Source organism: Sorex fumeus, unplaced genomic scaffold (assembly GCF_029834395.1).
Source record: "Sorex fumeus unplaced genomic scaffold, SorFum_2.1 ptg000131l, whole genome shotgun sequence".
Lineage (NCBI taxonomy): Eukaryota > Metazoa > Chordata > Mammalia > Eulipotyphla > Soricidae > Sorex > Sorex fumeus.
This window is the reverse complement of record NW_026606188.1, coordinates 23,769,443-23,788,658: the sequence shown is the minus strand read 5'-3', so window position 1 is coordinate 23,788,658 and position 19,216 is coordinate 23,769,443. Positions and strand designations below refer to the sequence as shown.

The window sequence follows — 19,216 nt, the reverse complement described above, 5'->3', positions numbered from 1 at the left end:
CTCAATTGCCTTTTTAAAACTGTCTGTTAATATCAAATATTTCAGATGTAAGTAAACTTTTCATTTATGAGGTAAATCCCACTTGGTCTTGGAGTATAATGCTTTTTAGATATTGTTTCAGTTTGTTAAAATTATGCTGACATATAAGTGTATTGACATGGACAGTATCATGCTAAGTGAAAAGTCAGAAAGAGAGGGACAGACATAGGACTGCACTCATTTGTGGAATATAAAGTAACAGAATGGGAGACTAACATGCAAGGATAGTAGAGATAAGGACCAGGAAGACTGCCCCAGGGCTTGGAAGCCAGCCTCACGTGCTGGGGGAAAAGGCAGCTCAGGTAGAGGAGGGACCATCAAGTAAAGGGATGCTTGGAGGGCCTGCTCGGGATGGGAGATGCATGCTGAAAGCAGTCTATAGACCAAACGTGATGGCCACTTAATACCTGTATTGCAAACCATAACACCCCAAAGGAAAAAGAGCAAAAGGGAATGCCCTGCCACAGAGGAGGGAGAGGGTGGTGATGGGGCAGGGATGGCGGGAGGGATACTAGGAACACTGGTGGTGGAGAATGGGCACTGGTGGACGGATGGGTACTCAATCATTGTATGTGTGAAACATAAGCACCAAAGTTTGTAAGTCTGTAACTGTACTTCATGGTGTTTCATTTAAAAATTAAAAAAGATTGTTTACATACCAAAAAATAAAAATTGAAAAAATTAAAATAATTATGCTGACAACAACTGCATCTATATTTATGAGACATATTGTTCTGTACATTTTTGGTAATGTTTTCTGTCTCATATTGATATCAGGGTAATAATGGTTTCGCAGAATGAGTTGGGAAATGTTTCCTTGAATTCCTTTATTTTCTGAAAACTGATATTCCTTCTTTAAATATTTAAAATGAAAAAAACTGTTTATAATGGGGCCAGAGTGATAGTTCAGGGGTAAGGCACTTGCCTTGTCCATGGCCAGCCCAGGCTTAATCCCTGGAAATGCATATGATCACTCCACAAAGAACAAACCCCCTTTCAAAATAGTTGTAAGATGACTGTTCTTGGGGCCAGAGTGATAGTGTAGTGGGTACGGTGCTTGCCTGACACGGACCAACCCAACTTTGATCCTCAGCAATGTATATGGTCCCTCAAGCAAGGTCAGGAGTGATGCTTGAGTGCAGAGCGGGGAGTAAAATTTGAGTCAGCTATGGAGCTAAAACAAAAACAAACAAAAACATGACTGTTCCTACTATTTATTTGGTGGTGATAGTGGCAAGACTCAAACCCAGGGTCACACACATGCAAAGCAATTCCTCAACCACTAGGTCACATCTTTCCTTTTTTCTTTCTCTTTCTGTCTTTCACTGTTTCTTTCTCTTTCTTTTTTCCTGCCTCCCTCCCTCCCTCCCTCCCTCCTTTCCCTCTTTCTTCTGTATTCTTCCCTTCCCTCCCTTTCTCCTTTCTTCCTCTCTTTGCATTTTGTTTTTCTACTTCCCCTCCTCCCTTTCACCCTTCTCTCTTTTCTCTCATTCCTTTCTTTCTTTCATTACTTTTTCCTCCCTCCAGTCTCTGCTTGCTCCCTTCCCCCTTTTTCTTCTTCCCTCAGGCCAGATCTCCAGGTCTCCTGAATGGAGACAAGCTCTTTACTGAAAAGCCACATTTCTGGCCTTCCTTTTATAATTTAAAAAAAATTTTTTTTTTTTTTGCTCTTTGAATCACACCGGGTATTTGCACAGGGGTTACTCCTGGCTCATGTACTCAGGAATCACTCCTGGTGGTGCTCGGAGGACCATATGGGATGCTGGGAATCGAACTTGGTTTGGCCGTGTGCAAGGCAAATGCCCTACCTGCTCCAGCCCCTACAAAGATGCTTCTTGATTTCCCTTGTCACCTCACTTGCAGCTGCATTTGTCCACCTGCTCTACTTGCTTTCATTATCAAGAAAAGTCACTTTGAATTCCCCACCCCCCAAAATGAAAGCTACACCTAAGACTTTTCTGTTGTTCACACATTGCTCAGTACTGAAGTAGGTGAGTCATTTAAACACCCTATTATTTAAAATTTTTGTGTCTTTTATTACATCTGCACAGGATTTTAGTCAAAAATATTTATTTGTCTACTTACGTATTTATATGGTACAAGTATTAAACTTGGGGGCCTGATGTGTAAAAGACATGGGCTCTACCAGTAAACCACATCTGTCCTCAAAAAATATTTAGAAATAAATTATTCAAATACATCCTACACTTCGGAGAGCCCGGCAAGCTACCGAGAGTATTCGATATGCCAGACACAGTAACAACAAAGTCTCCAATGGAGACGTTACTGGGCCCGCTCGAGCAAATCGACGATCAACGGGAGGGCCTTTACCTTACCTTTTTACATCCTACACCAGGCTGAAATAGTAGTTTTCCCTTCAGCTCCCCAAATAAAATAGTGTTTAAGTAGTATTTAGACGGTTTCTTCCCCCCCCACACACACTTTATTTAAACACCATGACTTACAAAGTTGTTCATGATGATTTGTTACAGGCATTCAATATTCCAATACCAATCACACTGCCACTGTTGCCTTCCCTCCACCATTTAGACTCTTTCTAAATTTCAAAACAAGAATATTTAAAAGGAGAGAATATCATATTTTTAAAAAAAGAACACATCTTATAAGTATACAAATCTTAGAATCTTTACTTACTAGGTAAGAGTTCTCTATCAGCAGTCTCGGTGCAGCTGGGATATGGGTAAAAGAGATGGCCTTTCTCTAATGGGTATGGAATCATTCTAAAAGCTGAAGGGAGAAAATACATGTGTTGACATCGCGATCAATGATCACATATACCCTACACTACAGACAAAAACCATTCTGTAAATGTACTTTGGTTGGGGTGTGGAGGCAAGTGCAAAGGGCCCGAGGATGCAAGGCAGCTCGGGCCCTGCAGTGCCAGAGATACTCAGGTCACCCCAGCAATGTGGGGGGGAGGGGGACTCCAAAACCACACCAGTATTGCTTGGGGGTTCCCAGAACTACATTCAACAATGCTCAGGGGCCCATGTGCTCCTAGGACTCAAACCCAAGTCAGTATCTCCCAGGTCAATATCATACACACACACACACACACACACACACACACACACACACACACACATATATATATAATGTTCCCACAGCATTTTAGTTTAGAGCACTGTAGCACTGTCCTCCCATTGTTCATAGATTTGCTCGAGCAGGCACCAGTAATGTCTTCATTGTGAGACTTGTTACTGTTTTTGGCATATCGAATGTGCCACAGGTTAGCCTGCCAGGCTCTCCGAGAGGGACGGAGGAATGGAACCCGGTTGGCCCCATGCAAGGCAAATGCCCTACCTGCTGTGCTTTAGTTTAAAGAGATTTTTTTTCTTCTTATATTTATTTATTGAATCACTGTGAGAAAAGTTACTAAGCTTTCAGGTTTAAGTCTCAGTCATACAATGATCAAACACCTCTCCCTTCACCAGTACTCATTTTTCACCACCAAGAACCCCAATATACCCCCGTCCCACCCCTCCCAATGCCTGTGAGGCAGATGATTTCCACTTAACTCTTCTCTACATTGATTACAATCATAATTTTGACAAAAGATGCACCATTATTGTTTAGAACTCCCCCCCCCCCCCCCCGCCAACAATCAGAATTACTGAAAACGCATTGTGAAATACTTTGTTTCTATAGCTGGCTATGAGAATCACATAATCTCGCGTGGCCGCAATAGCAGCCTCATGATTTTGGATTTCTGCAAAGAACCAGATAATTACGAGATTGGTTTCTGTGTTGTCTGGTGTTATGGCTGTGCTGCAGAGCCACTCGTGGGGGGCAACTTGTGACCTTGGTAGGGCGTGAAGGACAAGCCGGTATTGTCCCTCTTCCCATGAGACTGCAGTTGCCCCACCACCACCAGCTCATACCTGGCTTTCCTATAATCTCTGAGGCAGCGGCCACCTTGCTGCTGGGGGAGGGGGGCGGGGGAGGTGGAAGGAAGCAACATCCTTTCCCTCCCAGGGAGGCATGATGCCGTGGTTTAACACATGGTCCATTCACTTTTCTGCCGCAAGCTGCCGGGGTCTGGGTTAAGTCCTTTTGTCTCTGAATCCATGGCTGTACTGGAGAGCCGCTCGTGGGGGGCAACTCATGACCTCGGTAGGGCGTGAAGGACGAGTTGGTACCGTCCCCTTTCCCATGAGAATGCAGTTGCCCCGTCACCACTGGCTCATACCTGGCTTTCCAATAAGCTCTGAGGCGGCAGCCACCTCACCCATGTACATATGGTCCTCATGCACCACCAGAAGCAAGTCCAGAACATCCCCACTCCCCACCCCCCAAAAAAAAAGAAAAAGAAAAAAAGATACTAAAGTTAACTTGCCAAAGTTAAAATTTCTACTTTAAAGAATCTTCATAAAATTGAAACACGTAAATTTTGGGGGCCAGAGCTAATAATTTGGAGCCCTACCAGACAGTGCCCAGAGCTTACTCCTGGCTCTGTGCACTCGGGAATTGCCTGTTGATGCTTGGGGGACCAGATGGGTGAGAGTGGCAGGTGATCCCTGGCACCACATGGTTGGTTCCCTAGGCATTGCCAGGTATTGTTTCCCCCACCCCAAATTCTTAGTGACTCAAGTTCATGTGTAAGATACCACCAAAGCTTTCCACTCAGCAGAGCTAATTTTATATGAGGAATTACAAAGTATTTTTTTGTTGTTTTGTTTCCTTCGGGAGCCACACCTGGAGGTGCTCAGGGATCACTCCTGGTGGGCATCAGAGACCACACGGTGTATCAGGGGACTGCTCAGGTCAGCAGCATGCAAGGCATGCACCCTACCTGCTATACTATTGCTCTGGCCCCAAAATCTAGCCCTTTAGCCAAACCCGGCCTACTATCTTTTATATAAAATTTGGATAGAATAGTCATGTCTATTCATAAATATCTCAAGTTGCTTCCATGTCACAAGAATTGGGTAGTTGTGACAGAGACTGGCCACAAAGATTAAGTATCATTACTAGGTAAAGACTGCCCATACCTGATCTAGATTACTACTCTGCCTTTGTTGTTACAATGACAAGGCTTGCACACACCTGGTTGCAGACCTCACATACCTGGTAGGGCACCAAATCACCAAATAACAGTGCTTCTAGGTTCACAAACTCACTGCCTGCAAGGCAGGTGGCTCTAGCATGAAGCTATCCTGGGGCTCCTTGCAAACTTCTTGAAGAATGGATCTTTATTGATCTGATCAAGTAGCCAAGTACTTAGCAAAATTGGCTTTGTTTTTATATTATTGTTTGGCTCTCTAACATATTCCCAAAATACAGATTTTGTTTTTCTTATAATAAGCATTAGTGATTTAGAGCCAGAGAGATGGTACACGTGTTAAGGCTCCTACCTTGCACACAGACAACCCTATAAATCCCCAGCACTGCAGATGGTCCCCCAGCATTGCAGGTCAGAGGTATTAGTGCCACATCTTTAAAAGAATACTTACTGCCTTCCCATGTACACTGTAACAGATTAAGAGCACCTTCTATTCTCTTCCAGTGCTGAAGATGAAAGAAAGCATAGGCAACAGCTTCACTATCACCCCGTTTCAGAATGTGTTCTGGAGGTAAAATCAGACTTTTCATCTCTAATAAATACTGCAGAAATAACATACACAGACACACCACAAAAAGAAAAAATAAACTGTTAAATTCAAATACCCAGAAAGATGTATTTTATTATTTTTAACTTTTTTTGGGCCACACCCAGCAATGCTCCGGGGTTATTCCTGGCTCTGCACTCAAGACCATATGGGATGCTGGGGACTGAGCAGGGCTGCCCACATGCAAGACAAATGCTCTACCTGCTGTAATACCATTCCACCTCCTAGATAATTTCATACTCAATTTAATTTTCAGAGCAAACATCAAGATAGCTAAAATGACATGACCATCCTAATGATAATGTGTATAAAATGATTACACAAGCAAATGCCGAAGTGTCAAAATATAGAAATATATAAGTAAAAGACAAAGCTTATGTGTGACCTTGCTTGCTACAGAATGGAAACTCAAGAAAATAAAGTGAGAACATAATGTGAGAAAAAATAATGAGAACAAATTTTTATTATTTTAAAAAGGAATTAAGAAATTAAATATGGAGCCAGAGTTGAAGATCTTGGTTCAAACTTGGGTACTATTAACAAAAAAATTTAAGCATAAAAATTAAAAGTATAATCTTGGAAAAGCACTTCATGACAATGTTTAAGTCTTTTTCTTATTCTTATTTTATCGATACTTATAGTGAATTCATCTATATAGATTAATTTGATTGTGATGCTCAATCAAATAAACATTTACTGAATGCAAAACATTATGGCTGTCATGGAAAACCCTGAAAAAACGCTGTCTACTCTTGGGAGCTTCCTAATGTAACAAGAAAGACATCTTAATTAAAATAATTATAATCAGATTGTGGGGAGTGCTTTATTAGAGGTATTAATAATCCACAAAGGAATATGGATAGGATGTATTTAATTTCTTTTAATTTACTATTTTTAATAACAGGTTTTTGGACCTATAATTAACATACTTAAAATGTTACCCATTTAAAGTATACATTTCAATGGATTTTAGCATATTCACAGATCTGTGGAACTATCACTATCATGTTAGAACATTTTTATTACCTAAAAAGGAAATTATGTGACTCCAGTTAGATCTTTTACTTCCTCACTCCCTCTAAGTCTAAATAATCAGTAACTCACATTCTCTATAAATTTGTCTACTCTGAACATTTCACATTAACAGAGTAACATATGTTCTTTTTTTTTTTTTTTTGCAGGGGGGTGGGGTACTCCCAAGTGATGCTCAAAAGGCCTGCCCTCTGTCCCCCAGGGGTTCTCAGCTGACAGAGCTGGCAGTTCAATAGATCCAAGGATGTGGTGCTGCGTAGGTACTGCTGTGCTAAGGATTAGTCAAGTCACCCTAATGGCGCTGAGGAGGGGGCTCTCCAGGTCCACACCTGACAGTGTTCAGGAGCCCTCAAGATTGTATCCAGTGATGCTAAGGTGACCATCCAGTATTGCTAGGAACTAGTCATGTGGAAGACACAAATGAGCTTTAACCACTATACTATCTCTCCAGCTCCATGATATGTTATTTTGCAATAGTTTCTTTCATTTAGTATGTTCTCAAGGTATATCCATGTTTTTACTATATCAGTCCCTATTCCTGTTTGTGGCTGAATAATATTTCATTTTATGAATAGCTCACATCACAACAGCTCACATCATGCTCATCTATTCATAATTTGGTACGCAGTTGCTTTTAATTATTTGGTTAGTATGAAAACTACCACAATAAACAACTGTGCTTGAGATTGTATGTAAAATCTGTATTTCCATCTCTTTTGGATATGTAGGTGTGGAACTGCTAGCTCATATGGTACCTCTATGTTTAGTATTATTATTTGTTTAGGATTATGTTTAGGATTATGATTATGATTTGATTCAGGGGATGGAAATAAATGGGTCTGGGATTTGACCTAACATATAAAGATGGGTGAATGTGGATGAACATATTGGGGGATATGGAAAATTCCGTGGAGAAGAACAGAGGATAATAGTCAAATTATAGGATAAACATTTAAGAAGATACAGAAATGACAGTGGGTAGAAAAAAATATGCTTATTAAAGAAGTTAAGGTTATCAATTCTTACTTTAGAAGTTAAATTCTACGTTAAAGTCTTAAAGAAAATTCTTGTATTGTTATTAAAAGGTAAAGGTAAAGGCCCTCCCGTTGATCGTTGATTTGCTCGAGCGGGCCCAGTAACGTCTCCATTGGAGACTTTGTTGTTACTGTGTCTGGCATATCCAATACTCTCGGTAGCTTGCCGGGCTCTCCGAGAGGGGCGGAGGAATCGAACTCAGGTCGGCCATGTTGGCCGCTTGTATTGTTATTAATCTATACTAAAATAGCATAATCTGGGCTAGAATGATTGTAAGCAAGTAGGGATCCCCAGCATCCCATATGGTCCCACAAGCACCACCAGGAGCAATTCCTGAGTGCAGAGCCAAGAATAAATGCTAAGCATCACCAGTGGTATGGCCCCAAAACAAAAGCAAAACCTCAAAAGTAGCATAATTATAGTTACTATGTCAATCAAATTACTTGAAGATCCAAAATTAATTACTTGTATGCCACCATTACTATTAAAGATATCAATCTAAAACTAATCTTTAAAAATAACACTTAATTAGCTAAATACTTTCTTCCAAAGATCGAGGAGAGCATACTTTCCCTACTAGAATAGTTCTGAAATAAGCTCATTGTTTCTAAATAATGTGATAAGAAATTATATAAGATCAAAATCTTGTTACAAAATAAAGCTATATGAAAAGGATGTTGTCACCTTTCAAATTCTAAGTTTTTTGTTACACAAAGTAATGAAATAAATAACATAAATTAAAGAATTGAATTTGTAAAACTGCTACAGACACAAAGAATTTTGAAAGCAAAAATAATAGTTTAAAATGTATACCTTAGGCTATTAATCAACACATAGAGATAAGTCACATTAATATATCTGAATAATTTTTCCTTTTTTGTGTGAAATGTGCTTTTCCAACACCTGCTGGGCTTAATGCCCACCTTTAAGTATTACACCAAACAGAAAATTTGAAATACAAAAAGGAAAATCGTAATTACTCTTACTCCTGATGCCTTGCTCTCTTCTCAAAGTTTAAGAATGCTCATCAATTTATTTTGGCAGATGTCACAAACTATGAGATTATTTACTAATCCAGTTTTGGGACTTAACGTTTCCCATTCAGTTTCTTAAAGGAATGCAGCAGAGGTTGTGTCCTGGTCAAGCAAAGCCCATTTTGCTGCCTGGTTGGGTTTTCTCCCCTTAGCGCCTTGGACCTATATTCAGAAGGGTAATATTCTTTCTAATCCTCTCTAATCCATGCCCATTTTTTTAAAAACACAGTCAAAGATCACTCACACCAGGCGGTTGTGGGAAAATGGACTCAAACAGCTGACCTCTGACATGAGCCTTTGGGCTCCGTGCAAGTGCAGAGAGCTTCTTCAATAGGAAGCAGAGAAAAGCAGCAATCACAGTGGAATCTTGAGCAGAAAGAGCATCTCATTTTCAGAAGAAAACTAATTTTTAAAACCACTGCTATTAAAATTCTGCTTGATTTTACAAAGAGAGGAGACAATACATCTCAAATAATTTTTAGTGAGTTTTAGACCCCAGAAGCTTTTAACTAAAATCTGTCTTAGTATAGTAGTCTCTTAGAAAATGGGGAGTGAAGATATTGGTAAAATATAATACTAAAAAATATCAACTTGTTATGTCATAAGAAAGCATTTTGAATAGTAACTATAGATCGGATCATTGTTATTTAGTCAATAAATATTTTTGTTATCTTAATTTTTATTGATATGTTTTACATACTGACAAATGTCATTTATAATTAGACTTTAAAACATTTTTAAAAAAGAAAAAAATGAAAGAAAATAAAAACAAAACAAAAGAGAGTCTTGTTTTTCAGCTTTTAATAAAATACTTAACTTTTACACTCGAAATATAAGGGAAATGTATCAGTTTTAAGAAAATGTATTTAAAACAAATAGTTAAAAAGTTAATACTTATTTTTTCTTCTTCACAAATTTTTAATCTGGAATTTCTGCTATCCAGTACAAAGCTTTGTTACTGCATAAAAATAAACCACAGCCTTCACTATCTACTATAGCATCTAGAACATTAGGGAAAGCAGGCACTAAAATACTTGTTAATTGATATATTATTCTTTGTTGTTGTTGTTGTTGTTGTTTTTGTTTAGTTCTTTGGGTTACACCTCTCAGTGCTAAAGGGGTACTCCTGGCTATGAACTCATACATGGTAGGTTTGGGGAACCATGTGGGATGCAGGGGATCGAACCTGGGTTGGCCACATATAAGGCACATGCCCTACTCATTGTATTATCACTCTGGCCTATGTTCTTATAAATTATTGAGATATATATATATATATGAATATATATTATCAAATCAATGACATTTTATCCCCTCAGAGAGCCCAGCAAGCTACCAAGAGTATCCCGCCTGCATGGCAGAGCCTGGCAAGCTACCCGTGACATATTCAATAATGTCAAAAACAGTAACAATAACAGGCCTCATTCCCCTGACCCGGAAAGAGCCCCCCATGCGGCAGAGTTGGGAAGGATGAGTAAGAAGAGGCTGCTAAAATCTCAGGCTCTTCGTGTTCCTGGAGTGAGCAGATGCCATTGGAATACACTAGCACATGACAGGAATGAATGGAGACATTACTGACGCCCATTTGAGCAAACTGATGAACAACGGGATAACAGTGATACAGTGATCAAGTCAATTATACACAATATATAAAATACTATATAATTACAGATAGTAAAATATATTTATCTTTTATCCTGATGCTACAATTCAAATTCAGGAGTTCATATATGCCAGGCAAGTTCTCTACCACTGAGCTACATCCAGCTTATTTTTAACTGTTGTATAATATCTATTAAGTTATTTTATAAGTTAAGAAATAGCCATTCTGGAATTGTACCACCACACTTAAAATCTTAAAGCTTTTGGGGCTGAAGCAATAGCACAGTGGGTAGGGCATTTGCTCTTCACGCCCCCAACCTGGGTTCGATTTCCAGCATCCCACATGGTCTCCCAAGCACCACGAAGAGTAAATCCTGAGTGTATGAGCCAGGAGTAACCCCTGTGCATTGCTGGGTGTGACCCAAAACCAAAAATAAATAAATAAATAAATAAATCTTAAAGCTTTTAATTAGAGCAAAAGTAATTCAAAATTTATGTAAAATAACATAAAACTCAAAAAAAATGGTGGACATAAAGTTTTACTGTAACTCAGACCTAAATTACAGACATGTGCATTGAAAATTAATTGAATGCTGTTATGTGCTAGGCAAAGTATCCAATATGTAAAGCATTCTTTCTACAGGCTGAAAAGACAGCAATATGGGCTGGAAGCACACTTTGCCTGCAGGAGACCCAGTCTGGATTCCTGGCACTGTATGTTCTCACAAGCACTGCCTCAAACAGCCCTCAAACACAGAGTCAGTAGTTGCTCCTGAGCAATGACATGTGTGGCTATCTCCCTTCGTTAAATAATGCTCCCCACCCTCCCAAAGCATCATCTCTGCTTTGTCTATAGAGGAGGAAAAAGATGAACAGAGTCTTAAAGAACAAACAGGAACCTGTCAGCTGGTGAAGACTGAGCCATGTATAACTTGATTTTAACCAAAAATGTTAAAAATTTAAGCTATTTGTAAGCTATAGTTAAAAAAAATAATAACCTATGCTATATATGGTCTGATGGTTTCCTTTTATAAATCCGAAATTAGAACTATGCATACTCTCAAGGTCACTTTAATTCTGGAGCGCTTTGATCTTTATAATTTATCTTTAGATTACTTTGTTTCAAGGTAGGAAGTCATGCCGAATCCCACAGATGATGAGCCTGGAAATTAGAAAGAAGACTGAAATGGCCAAATGAAAGGCTGCAGGCAGCCAGCAGACCAGGCCATACAGGGTTGCTGGCTATATGCACTAAGACATTGCTCAGGCCCAACAGAGAGTAGGCAGGACTCTAAGAAGAGAAGGATGTGCTATAGAGACAACTCTGGCAATGGGTAGAGGTCAGGAAAACCAGCGAGAAATTGTTCTAATAGCCCAAGAACGTTTTTGAGATTACTTCTGTATCTATTTTTCCATGTTTAGCAATGCACACAAAAATGCATGGCAATATATACACTACACAGAAAAAAGAGCTATCTCTTTTTGAGCTATCTAGAGAACCTATCTGGGAGATATTTTCCAGTTTTAATGTAACAATAATAGTTTCCCCCTTTTCCTATCATGTGATAAGCAGAGGTCAGACACAATTGGTTTGGGCACTTGCTCTAAGTTACAGTACTAGCTGGTGTCAGTTACTGAGCTACATTTTAGGTGTGGCAGGGGTGCCAGGAACTATAAACGGTGTGCCAAGGAGACTCCACTCTGCATCTGGAGCAAAGCCAGGGATGGAATCCCTGGTCTCATACTTGCAAGGCTACATGCAAGTATGACCCATGCCCCAGGTCCAACAAAAAAAATTCTTTTTAAGAAAAGACCCTGAATGCGGGGCTGGAGAGATAGCACAGCGGGTAGGGCGTTTGCCTTGCACGCAGCTGACCCGGGTTCGATTCCCAGCATTCCATATGGTCCCCTGAGCACCGCCAGGAGTAACTCCTGAGTGCAGAGCCAGGAGTAACCCCTGTGCATCCATGGCCGTGTGTGACCCAAAAAGCAAAAAAATAAAAAATAAAAACATTCAAATAAAATGTTTTAAAAAAAAGCCCTGAATGCACACAATATTCAGTGATAGTGGGGATGGAGAAGATGACCAGATATAAAAAAACATTTCAAGGTTATATCAATATGAATGAGTTAGTAATTTTGAAAAGTGGAAATAATGATTAAGGAGGAAGAGTAAAAGGCAATAAGTGAAAATACAGAAGCATGGTAGGAGAGGCATGTTAAAGATAGCCTAAAAATAAATTTTAAAAATTTCAGTTGGAGGACCAGGATCCCTCAAGGAGTTAAGAGCGCGCACATTCGGCATGCAAAATACCTGGGCTCCATCCCCAGCACAGCATGACTCCTGAACACCACTACTGTGACCTCCCTGTTGTAACCCAAATTTGAGTTTGATCCAATTAAACTGTCTGAAGTACTTATAAAATATATATGTAAAATATTCCATGACTAAATACACAAATCCAGAGATGAAGGAAGCTGAAAAAAAGAGAGCTGCAGATTTGGAAATTACCAATAAGTAAGACATAGTAAGACATAGGCCATCCATCCTGAAGACATAGTTAAAGATATAAACCAAGGCTGTCTCCTAATATATGCATTGTGGGATGTTTCACATTATCTCTGAACCATCCTATTTATTATAACTGGAATAAATAAAAATTTGCTTGAGAAAGCTTAAATAGCATCCAGCTAGAGACAACATGCCCAAAAAACTTGCTTTTAACCAAAAATGTTAAAAATTTAAGCTATTTTGTAAGCTACAGTTAAAAAAAAAACAATGCTATATGGTCTGATGGTTTCTTTTTATAAATCTAAAACTAAACCTATGCTTTCTCTCAAATTCACTTTAATTCTGGAGTGCTTTGATCTTTATAATTTATCTTTAGATTACTTTGTTTCTATTACTTTGTAAATCTTACAACAGCTTTTGACCGAAAGCAATATAATTCTGACCTGAAGTAATGATAATGCTTTATAATCTTCCTCTTAAAAGGCAGAGGTTAAAAAAAAATCTCTCTGAAGGCATCTGAAATTAGGTACTTTGCTCTTGATCAGTCATGCACACAAAGAACCAATTTATCTCTGCAATTAGTTTTCTCAGTGCACATTCGATGAGATTGGACAGGCAGGCTGAATGCAGAGTCCACACGGGGTGTGTATTAGTGGGATATCTAAAGACTGTTCCCAGGTACAAAATAAACAAAAATGCGCTGTGAATAAACAGAAAGAAAACAGAGAATGCTATCTAAGAGCTTCAGGATCAAAGGGAAAGAGACCTTACACAGTAGGGAAAAGGGCATTTACAACAGAAAAACTCCTTCTCATATAATCTTATAAAGCAATACCTCAAGAGATAAGCATTTTTGAGTAAGAACTTATGTTTAGCTACAGCACAATAAAATGCAAAGGAAAACGCTGAGTTCTAATTTTGGGTGATCAACTTCCATATCATCTTCCCTTTTCTCCCTTTACTTCTTTCTGTTATGCCACTCGGAAGCTCAACTGAATATCTATTAGGTACTGTGCAAAAATATCAGTAGTTTAACAACTGAAATCTTTTAAAAAGCTGGCAACTTCCTTGATAGAGGGAAACTTAAAATAATGTGCAAGTTCCAGTTTCTAATCAACCAGAATAGATTTTACCGTCTATGAACAAATTTAATTTTGAAATTCCCCTTGTATTGAGAAAAATCTCCAGGTGCAATCTACTTTCTTGGCAGCAAAAACAGTAAGGTTTTTTTTTTTTTATTTTTTTTATTAGTGAAACACCATGAGGTACAGTTGTAGATTTACTATTTTCTGTGCTTGGGTTTTGATTATACAATGATCAGATACCCATCCCACCACCAGTGAAAAAAAGTAAAGTGTTACTGTAAAATAAGATATAGTAATTTTTAGTTACAAATAACATCTTTTTTTTTGGCTTTTTTTGGGTCACACTTGGCCATGCACAGAGGTTACTCCTGGCTCTGCACTCAGGTGTTCAGGGGACCATATGGGATGCTGGGACTCGAACCTGGGTCAGCCATGTGCAAGGCAAACACCTTCCCTCTGTGCTATCACTCCAGCCCCATAAATAACATCTTCTTAAACCTGTACTCATTACAGAAATTAAATCATTTTTTCTGATTTTATTTTGAAAATTTTTTTATTGTTTTATTTCTTTTTGGTTTGGAGGTTTCATCCAACTGTACTCAGGAGGCTGGCTCTGCACTTAGGGAGCACTCAGGGGACCAAATGGGGTGCTGGGGATCGAATTCGGGTTGGCCATGCACAAGACATGTACTATCTCTCCAGATCCTCATTTTGTTTTCAAATGTTATATTTTACTACTAATATAAGGGATTCTCCTGTAAAACACAAATGAGTTGTCCTCAGTATATCAACTACTTCAAATCTGTAAATTCCTGAAACTATCAGGTTCAATGGTACTGGAAATGGGTGGCCTCTTCCCACGTCCTCCTGTTTCTGGCAACTTGTCAGTCACACCCACAAGTCACCTCTGGCTGGTGCCTGATAATCTTATTAATGGCCATGACCCAGAGACTCATAAATCTCTCGCAAGAGAGCATAAAATGACTCGCCATAGCCATGCTGCTGGACCCTGCGCCAGGCTGTTTCATTCGGGGCACCCCAGAGTGGGGAAGGTGAGGCCCTGCCCTGCCCCACCCCAAGGGACTTAGCCCCAGCAGCCGAAAACCTCCAGAACACAATTGCAGCCATGCTCATGGCTGCTCTCCACATGCTCAGGCCGAGTCTCACCCATGACTGAACCCATACTTGGACATCTCACACCTCACACCACTCATACTCTAAGAGTAGTGTACCATATTTGATGGGGTTTAAAGAAGGCAACCCTTTTCGGCAGATCTGAGTGTGGGGTAAAATCCCAAATAATATGGTGGGTCTGGTGTCAAAATATTGAATGTGATCAAAGTAGAGAGAGAGTAATGTGGAAATCATCTGCCCCACAGGTAGGGGGAGGGTGTGGGAAGGGAGCATACTGGGGTTTTTGGGGGTGGCGAGTGGGCACTGGTGAAGGTACGGGTGTTTCATTGTATGACCGAGACTTAAACCCGAAAGCTTTGTAACTGCTTTCCCGGTGATCCAATAAATAAAATTATAAAAAGAATGGGGGAAAAACAAAAGGAGTTCATCTCCAATTCAATCAGCTAATCAGTGGCTGAATAAATAGCAGTACTCCTATATTAAAAAAATATAAAGAAGGCAACCAATCTTAGAGGGAAATATATTTTTACAGATATGTGTGTGTGTGTGTGTGTGTGTGTGTGTGTATATATATATATATATATATATATATATATATATATGCACACAAGGCTCAACCTTTAACAACATGTGGGCTGGAGCAATAGCACAGCGGGTACAGTGTTTGCCTTGCATGCGGCCGACCCAGGTTCAATTCCTCCGCCCTTCTCGGAGAGCCTGGCAAGCTACTGAGAGTATCTCGCCCACACGGCAGAGCCTGGCAAGCTACCCATGACATATTCGATATGACAAAAACAGTAACAACAAGTCTCACAATTTGTTGTGAGACGTTACTGGTGCCTGCTTGAGCAAATCGATGAACAACGGGAGGACAGCGCTACAGTGCTAGTAATCTCTTATAGAAGGGCTTAGTGGCCCCTGGTTGAAATACAACAATCTTTACATACTTTCCTCTAAGTAAACTTTTTTGAAGTTTTCAGTGGTTTATTTGTAACAAACAATATAAAATAAATTATTTCAGTTCTACTTCAGGGCACAGGTTGGGGTTCAGGATGGAAACATCCGAAATATAGTGGCTGGAAGGTATAATGGAGGTGGATTGGTGTTCAAATATTAAATGTAATCAAATACTGTAAACTGTTTTATAAAAATAAAATTAAAAAGATTTAAATGTTCTAGAATTATTGGTAATAATTATGTAACCTTGTGAATATGCACTAAAAAAATATCTTGGGCAGGAGTGCATGCAGGACCCTGGGCTCAAGGCCTACACTCCAGCTCCTGGGCACTCACCAAGATGAGGCTCCCAAGCATCATGCTGGGAGGAGCCAGCTGAAAAAATCTCCCATAAAATTCTTTCATATCTGAATAATAATGAATTTAAAATACAAGAATAACCAAAGAAGGATGCTCTAGGATATTTAGAGTTGGGGTGGGAGTGGGAGAAGGGAAAATGGGGGCACTGGTGGTAGGAAATGTATATTAGTGAAGAGAGAGGTGCTGGGACACTGTATGACCTAAACCCAGTCATAAACAACTTTGTCATTGTATATGGTGATTTCACTCTTTTTAAGAAAAGAATATTTAGAATCATAAAGAACAGTTAACTATACAATTTTAAGTACAATTTTTACAGTAGCTTAAAAATTTATGATCTTTTTCTTGTTTAGTAACTGAAAAGAAGTTGAGGGCTAGAGTGACAGTATAGTGTATAGGGCACTTGGTCTGACATGCCAACCTTATCATCCATATGGTCCCCTATGCCTTGCAAGAGTGATCCCTGAGTGCAGAGCTAGGAGTAAGCCCTGAACATCACCGGGTGTGGTCCCAAAACAAACCAAAAAAGGTTGTTGCTGAATCAAAGGTAATGCTAGGTAATAAAGGATGATAATCCAAAACTATGAAAATATGCCATTCTGATTTTTTTACTGTCATACTGTAGTACTGTAGTTACTATACTGTATTCATTCAATCTGTACCTGTCACTGTCCTCCCACTGTTCACCTATTTGCTCAAGCGGGCCAAGTAACATTGTGAGACTTGTTACTGTGTTTGGCATATCGAATATGTCACGGGGAGCTTGCCAGGCTTTGCCATGTGGGCGAGATACTCTCAGTAGATTGCTGGGCTCTCTGAGAGGGGCAGAGAAATCGAACTCGATAGGCTGAAAAATTCTGTCCAAGTAATATTAATGAAATATCTAAGTAAATTTATAGTTTGAAGAAATGTATGTGATATTTTTCTATTGTGCTTCTAAGAGTTTCCAGCTTTACCAAGTCATACAGCACTCGATCTACAGCCATTTCTGCTGTGGGTATGTGGAAAGTTTCAAAAACATATTTCCTGCTAAAATACATATACCCTTTGTCATCTACTAGTAAAATTAGATAACATCCAAAATTTTTGGGTAGAAAATTTATAAGAAAAAAGAGTATCTAAAATATATGTCACTGTTGCTTAGGTAGCATAACATTATATAATGTACAGGTTATAATTAGGTTATCATAACTCAAGTTATCATAACTCACGGTTGAACTTTGTAGGAGGAAACTTGTAAAGTTCTTTAAATTTGCTTGATTCTAGTTGAGTGTCAAGAATAGAGAGCAGACCAGAGAGAGAGAAGAGTAGGCAAGGCGCCTGCAATGCATGTGGCAGACCCAGTCTGATCCTTGGCACAGCATATTATGTTCCAAACCCTGCCAGGTGTTAGCCTTAAACACAGAGCCAGGAGTAAGCCCTAACCATACCCAGGACTGGGGGCAGGGGAGGAGAGACAGAGAGAGAGAGAGAGAGAGAGAGAGAGAGAGAGAGAGAGAGGTCATAACTGGAGAGAAAAGAAGGGAGTAGTGGCAAAGAGGAAGTACAGAGGGAGAGAGACAAGAGAGCAGGAGGACTACATCTGTACAGTATTTCATCACTTATAAAACCACAGCAAATAAACCACAAATTTCATAGCTCTCCCAGTTCATATGATACTAAAGCTATTTAAGTATATCACCCAAATTGCTGGAACTTAAATTTCTCAAAAAATATTACCTTACTTACTCTTTGCATATCTTCTTTGAAAAGTAAACAGGCTTATCCACTGCCCATTAAAATTTAATTTATTAATTTTTTTTCTGAAACAAAAATAGCTTTGATAGAAAGAAATTTACTTTAAAAGATGTGATGGGGGAAAGAGAGGAAAATGTGTTCAAGTCAAAACGCGGGCTTTGGGGGATGCTGGGACCCGTGGGGATGGATGACGGGCACTGGTGGAGGGATGGGCACTTGATCATTGTATAACTGAAACCCAAGCACAAAATTTGTAAGCCTATAACTGTACCTCATGGTTTTTCACTAATAAAAAAATAAAATAAAATAAAATAAAAACACTAGTACTATAAAAAAAAAAAAACCACGGCCTTTTCGAGACAGGAAAAAGCTTTGGCCATTTTTAATCGGATTGTTTTTTTTTCTATGACTTGTATGAGTTCTTAACATATTTAGGACATTAACTGACTAATTGCTTGCTTTTCACATATATGATTTACAAATACTTTTTTCCCATAATGGAAACAGCCTTTTCATCTTGCTAATGGTTTCTCTTCTTCTGCAGAGAGGTTTTAATTGGATACAGTGCATTTGTTTATTTCAGCTTTTGTTGCTTTTGTTCCGTGTTCTGTCCCAAACAACCATCAGCAAGACTAACATCAAGGCGCTCTGACCATTAGGTTTTCTTCGAGAAGTCCTGTGGCTTCCAGTCTTATATCATGGTTTTTTTTTATATATATCCATTTTGAGTTGATTTTTTTGTGTGTGTCCAGGCTAAGACAAGGGAAGGATGTCTAGATTCTTAATAACTTTCTGTTAAATTAGCTTGGGGAAGGGGGAATTTTATCTAACCCTAAATTGTTTTAAGACTTAAGTTATGTTTCTGAAGTAAACTTGAGACTTGGTAAAAAAAAAATATTGGTAACTTGTTTGGTAACACCCCGCTTAAAGTATCCTCTCATAGACAATAATGTAAGGTTAGATTGCACCTTTCCAATTTTCTACTTTTTTTTAAAATTTTCACCAACTTTCTACTTATTAAATATTTTTATAAAGCTGAACTGTCAAGTGGCTTTAATA

At 39.0% G+C, this 19,216-nt stretch overlaps 1 protein-coding gene across 1 annotated transcript in view; it reads right to left on the bottom strand.

Annotated features, from left to right (window-relative positions):
• Positions 1-19,216, bottom strand: part of ST7L (suppression of tumorigenicity 7 like) — a 95,813-nt gene that overhangs the window by 11,090 nt on the left and 65,507 nt on the right. Inside the window, exons 12-13 of the mRNA XM_056138971.1 lie at positions 5,514-5,664; positions 2,695-2,787 (exon numbers count right to left, since the gene is read on the bottom strand). Coding sequence (XP_055994946.1) covers positions 2,695-2,787; positions 5,514-5,664 — 244 coding nt within the window. The remainder of the gene's footprint in view (positions 1-2,694; positions 2,788-5,513; positions 5,665-19,216) is intronic.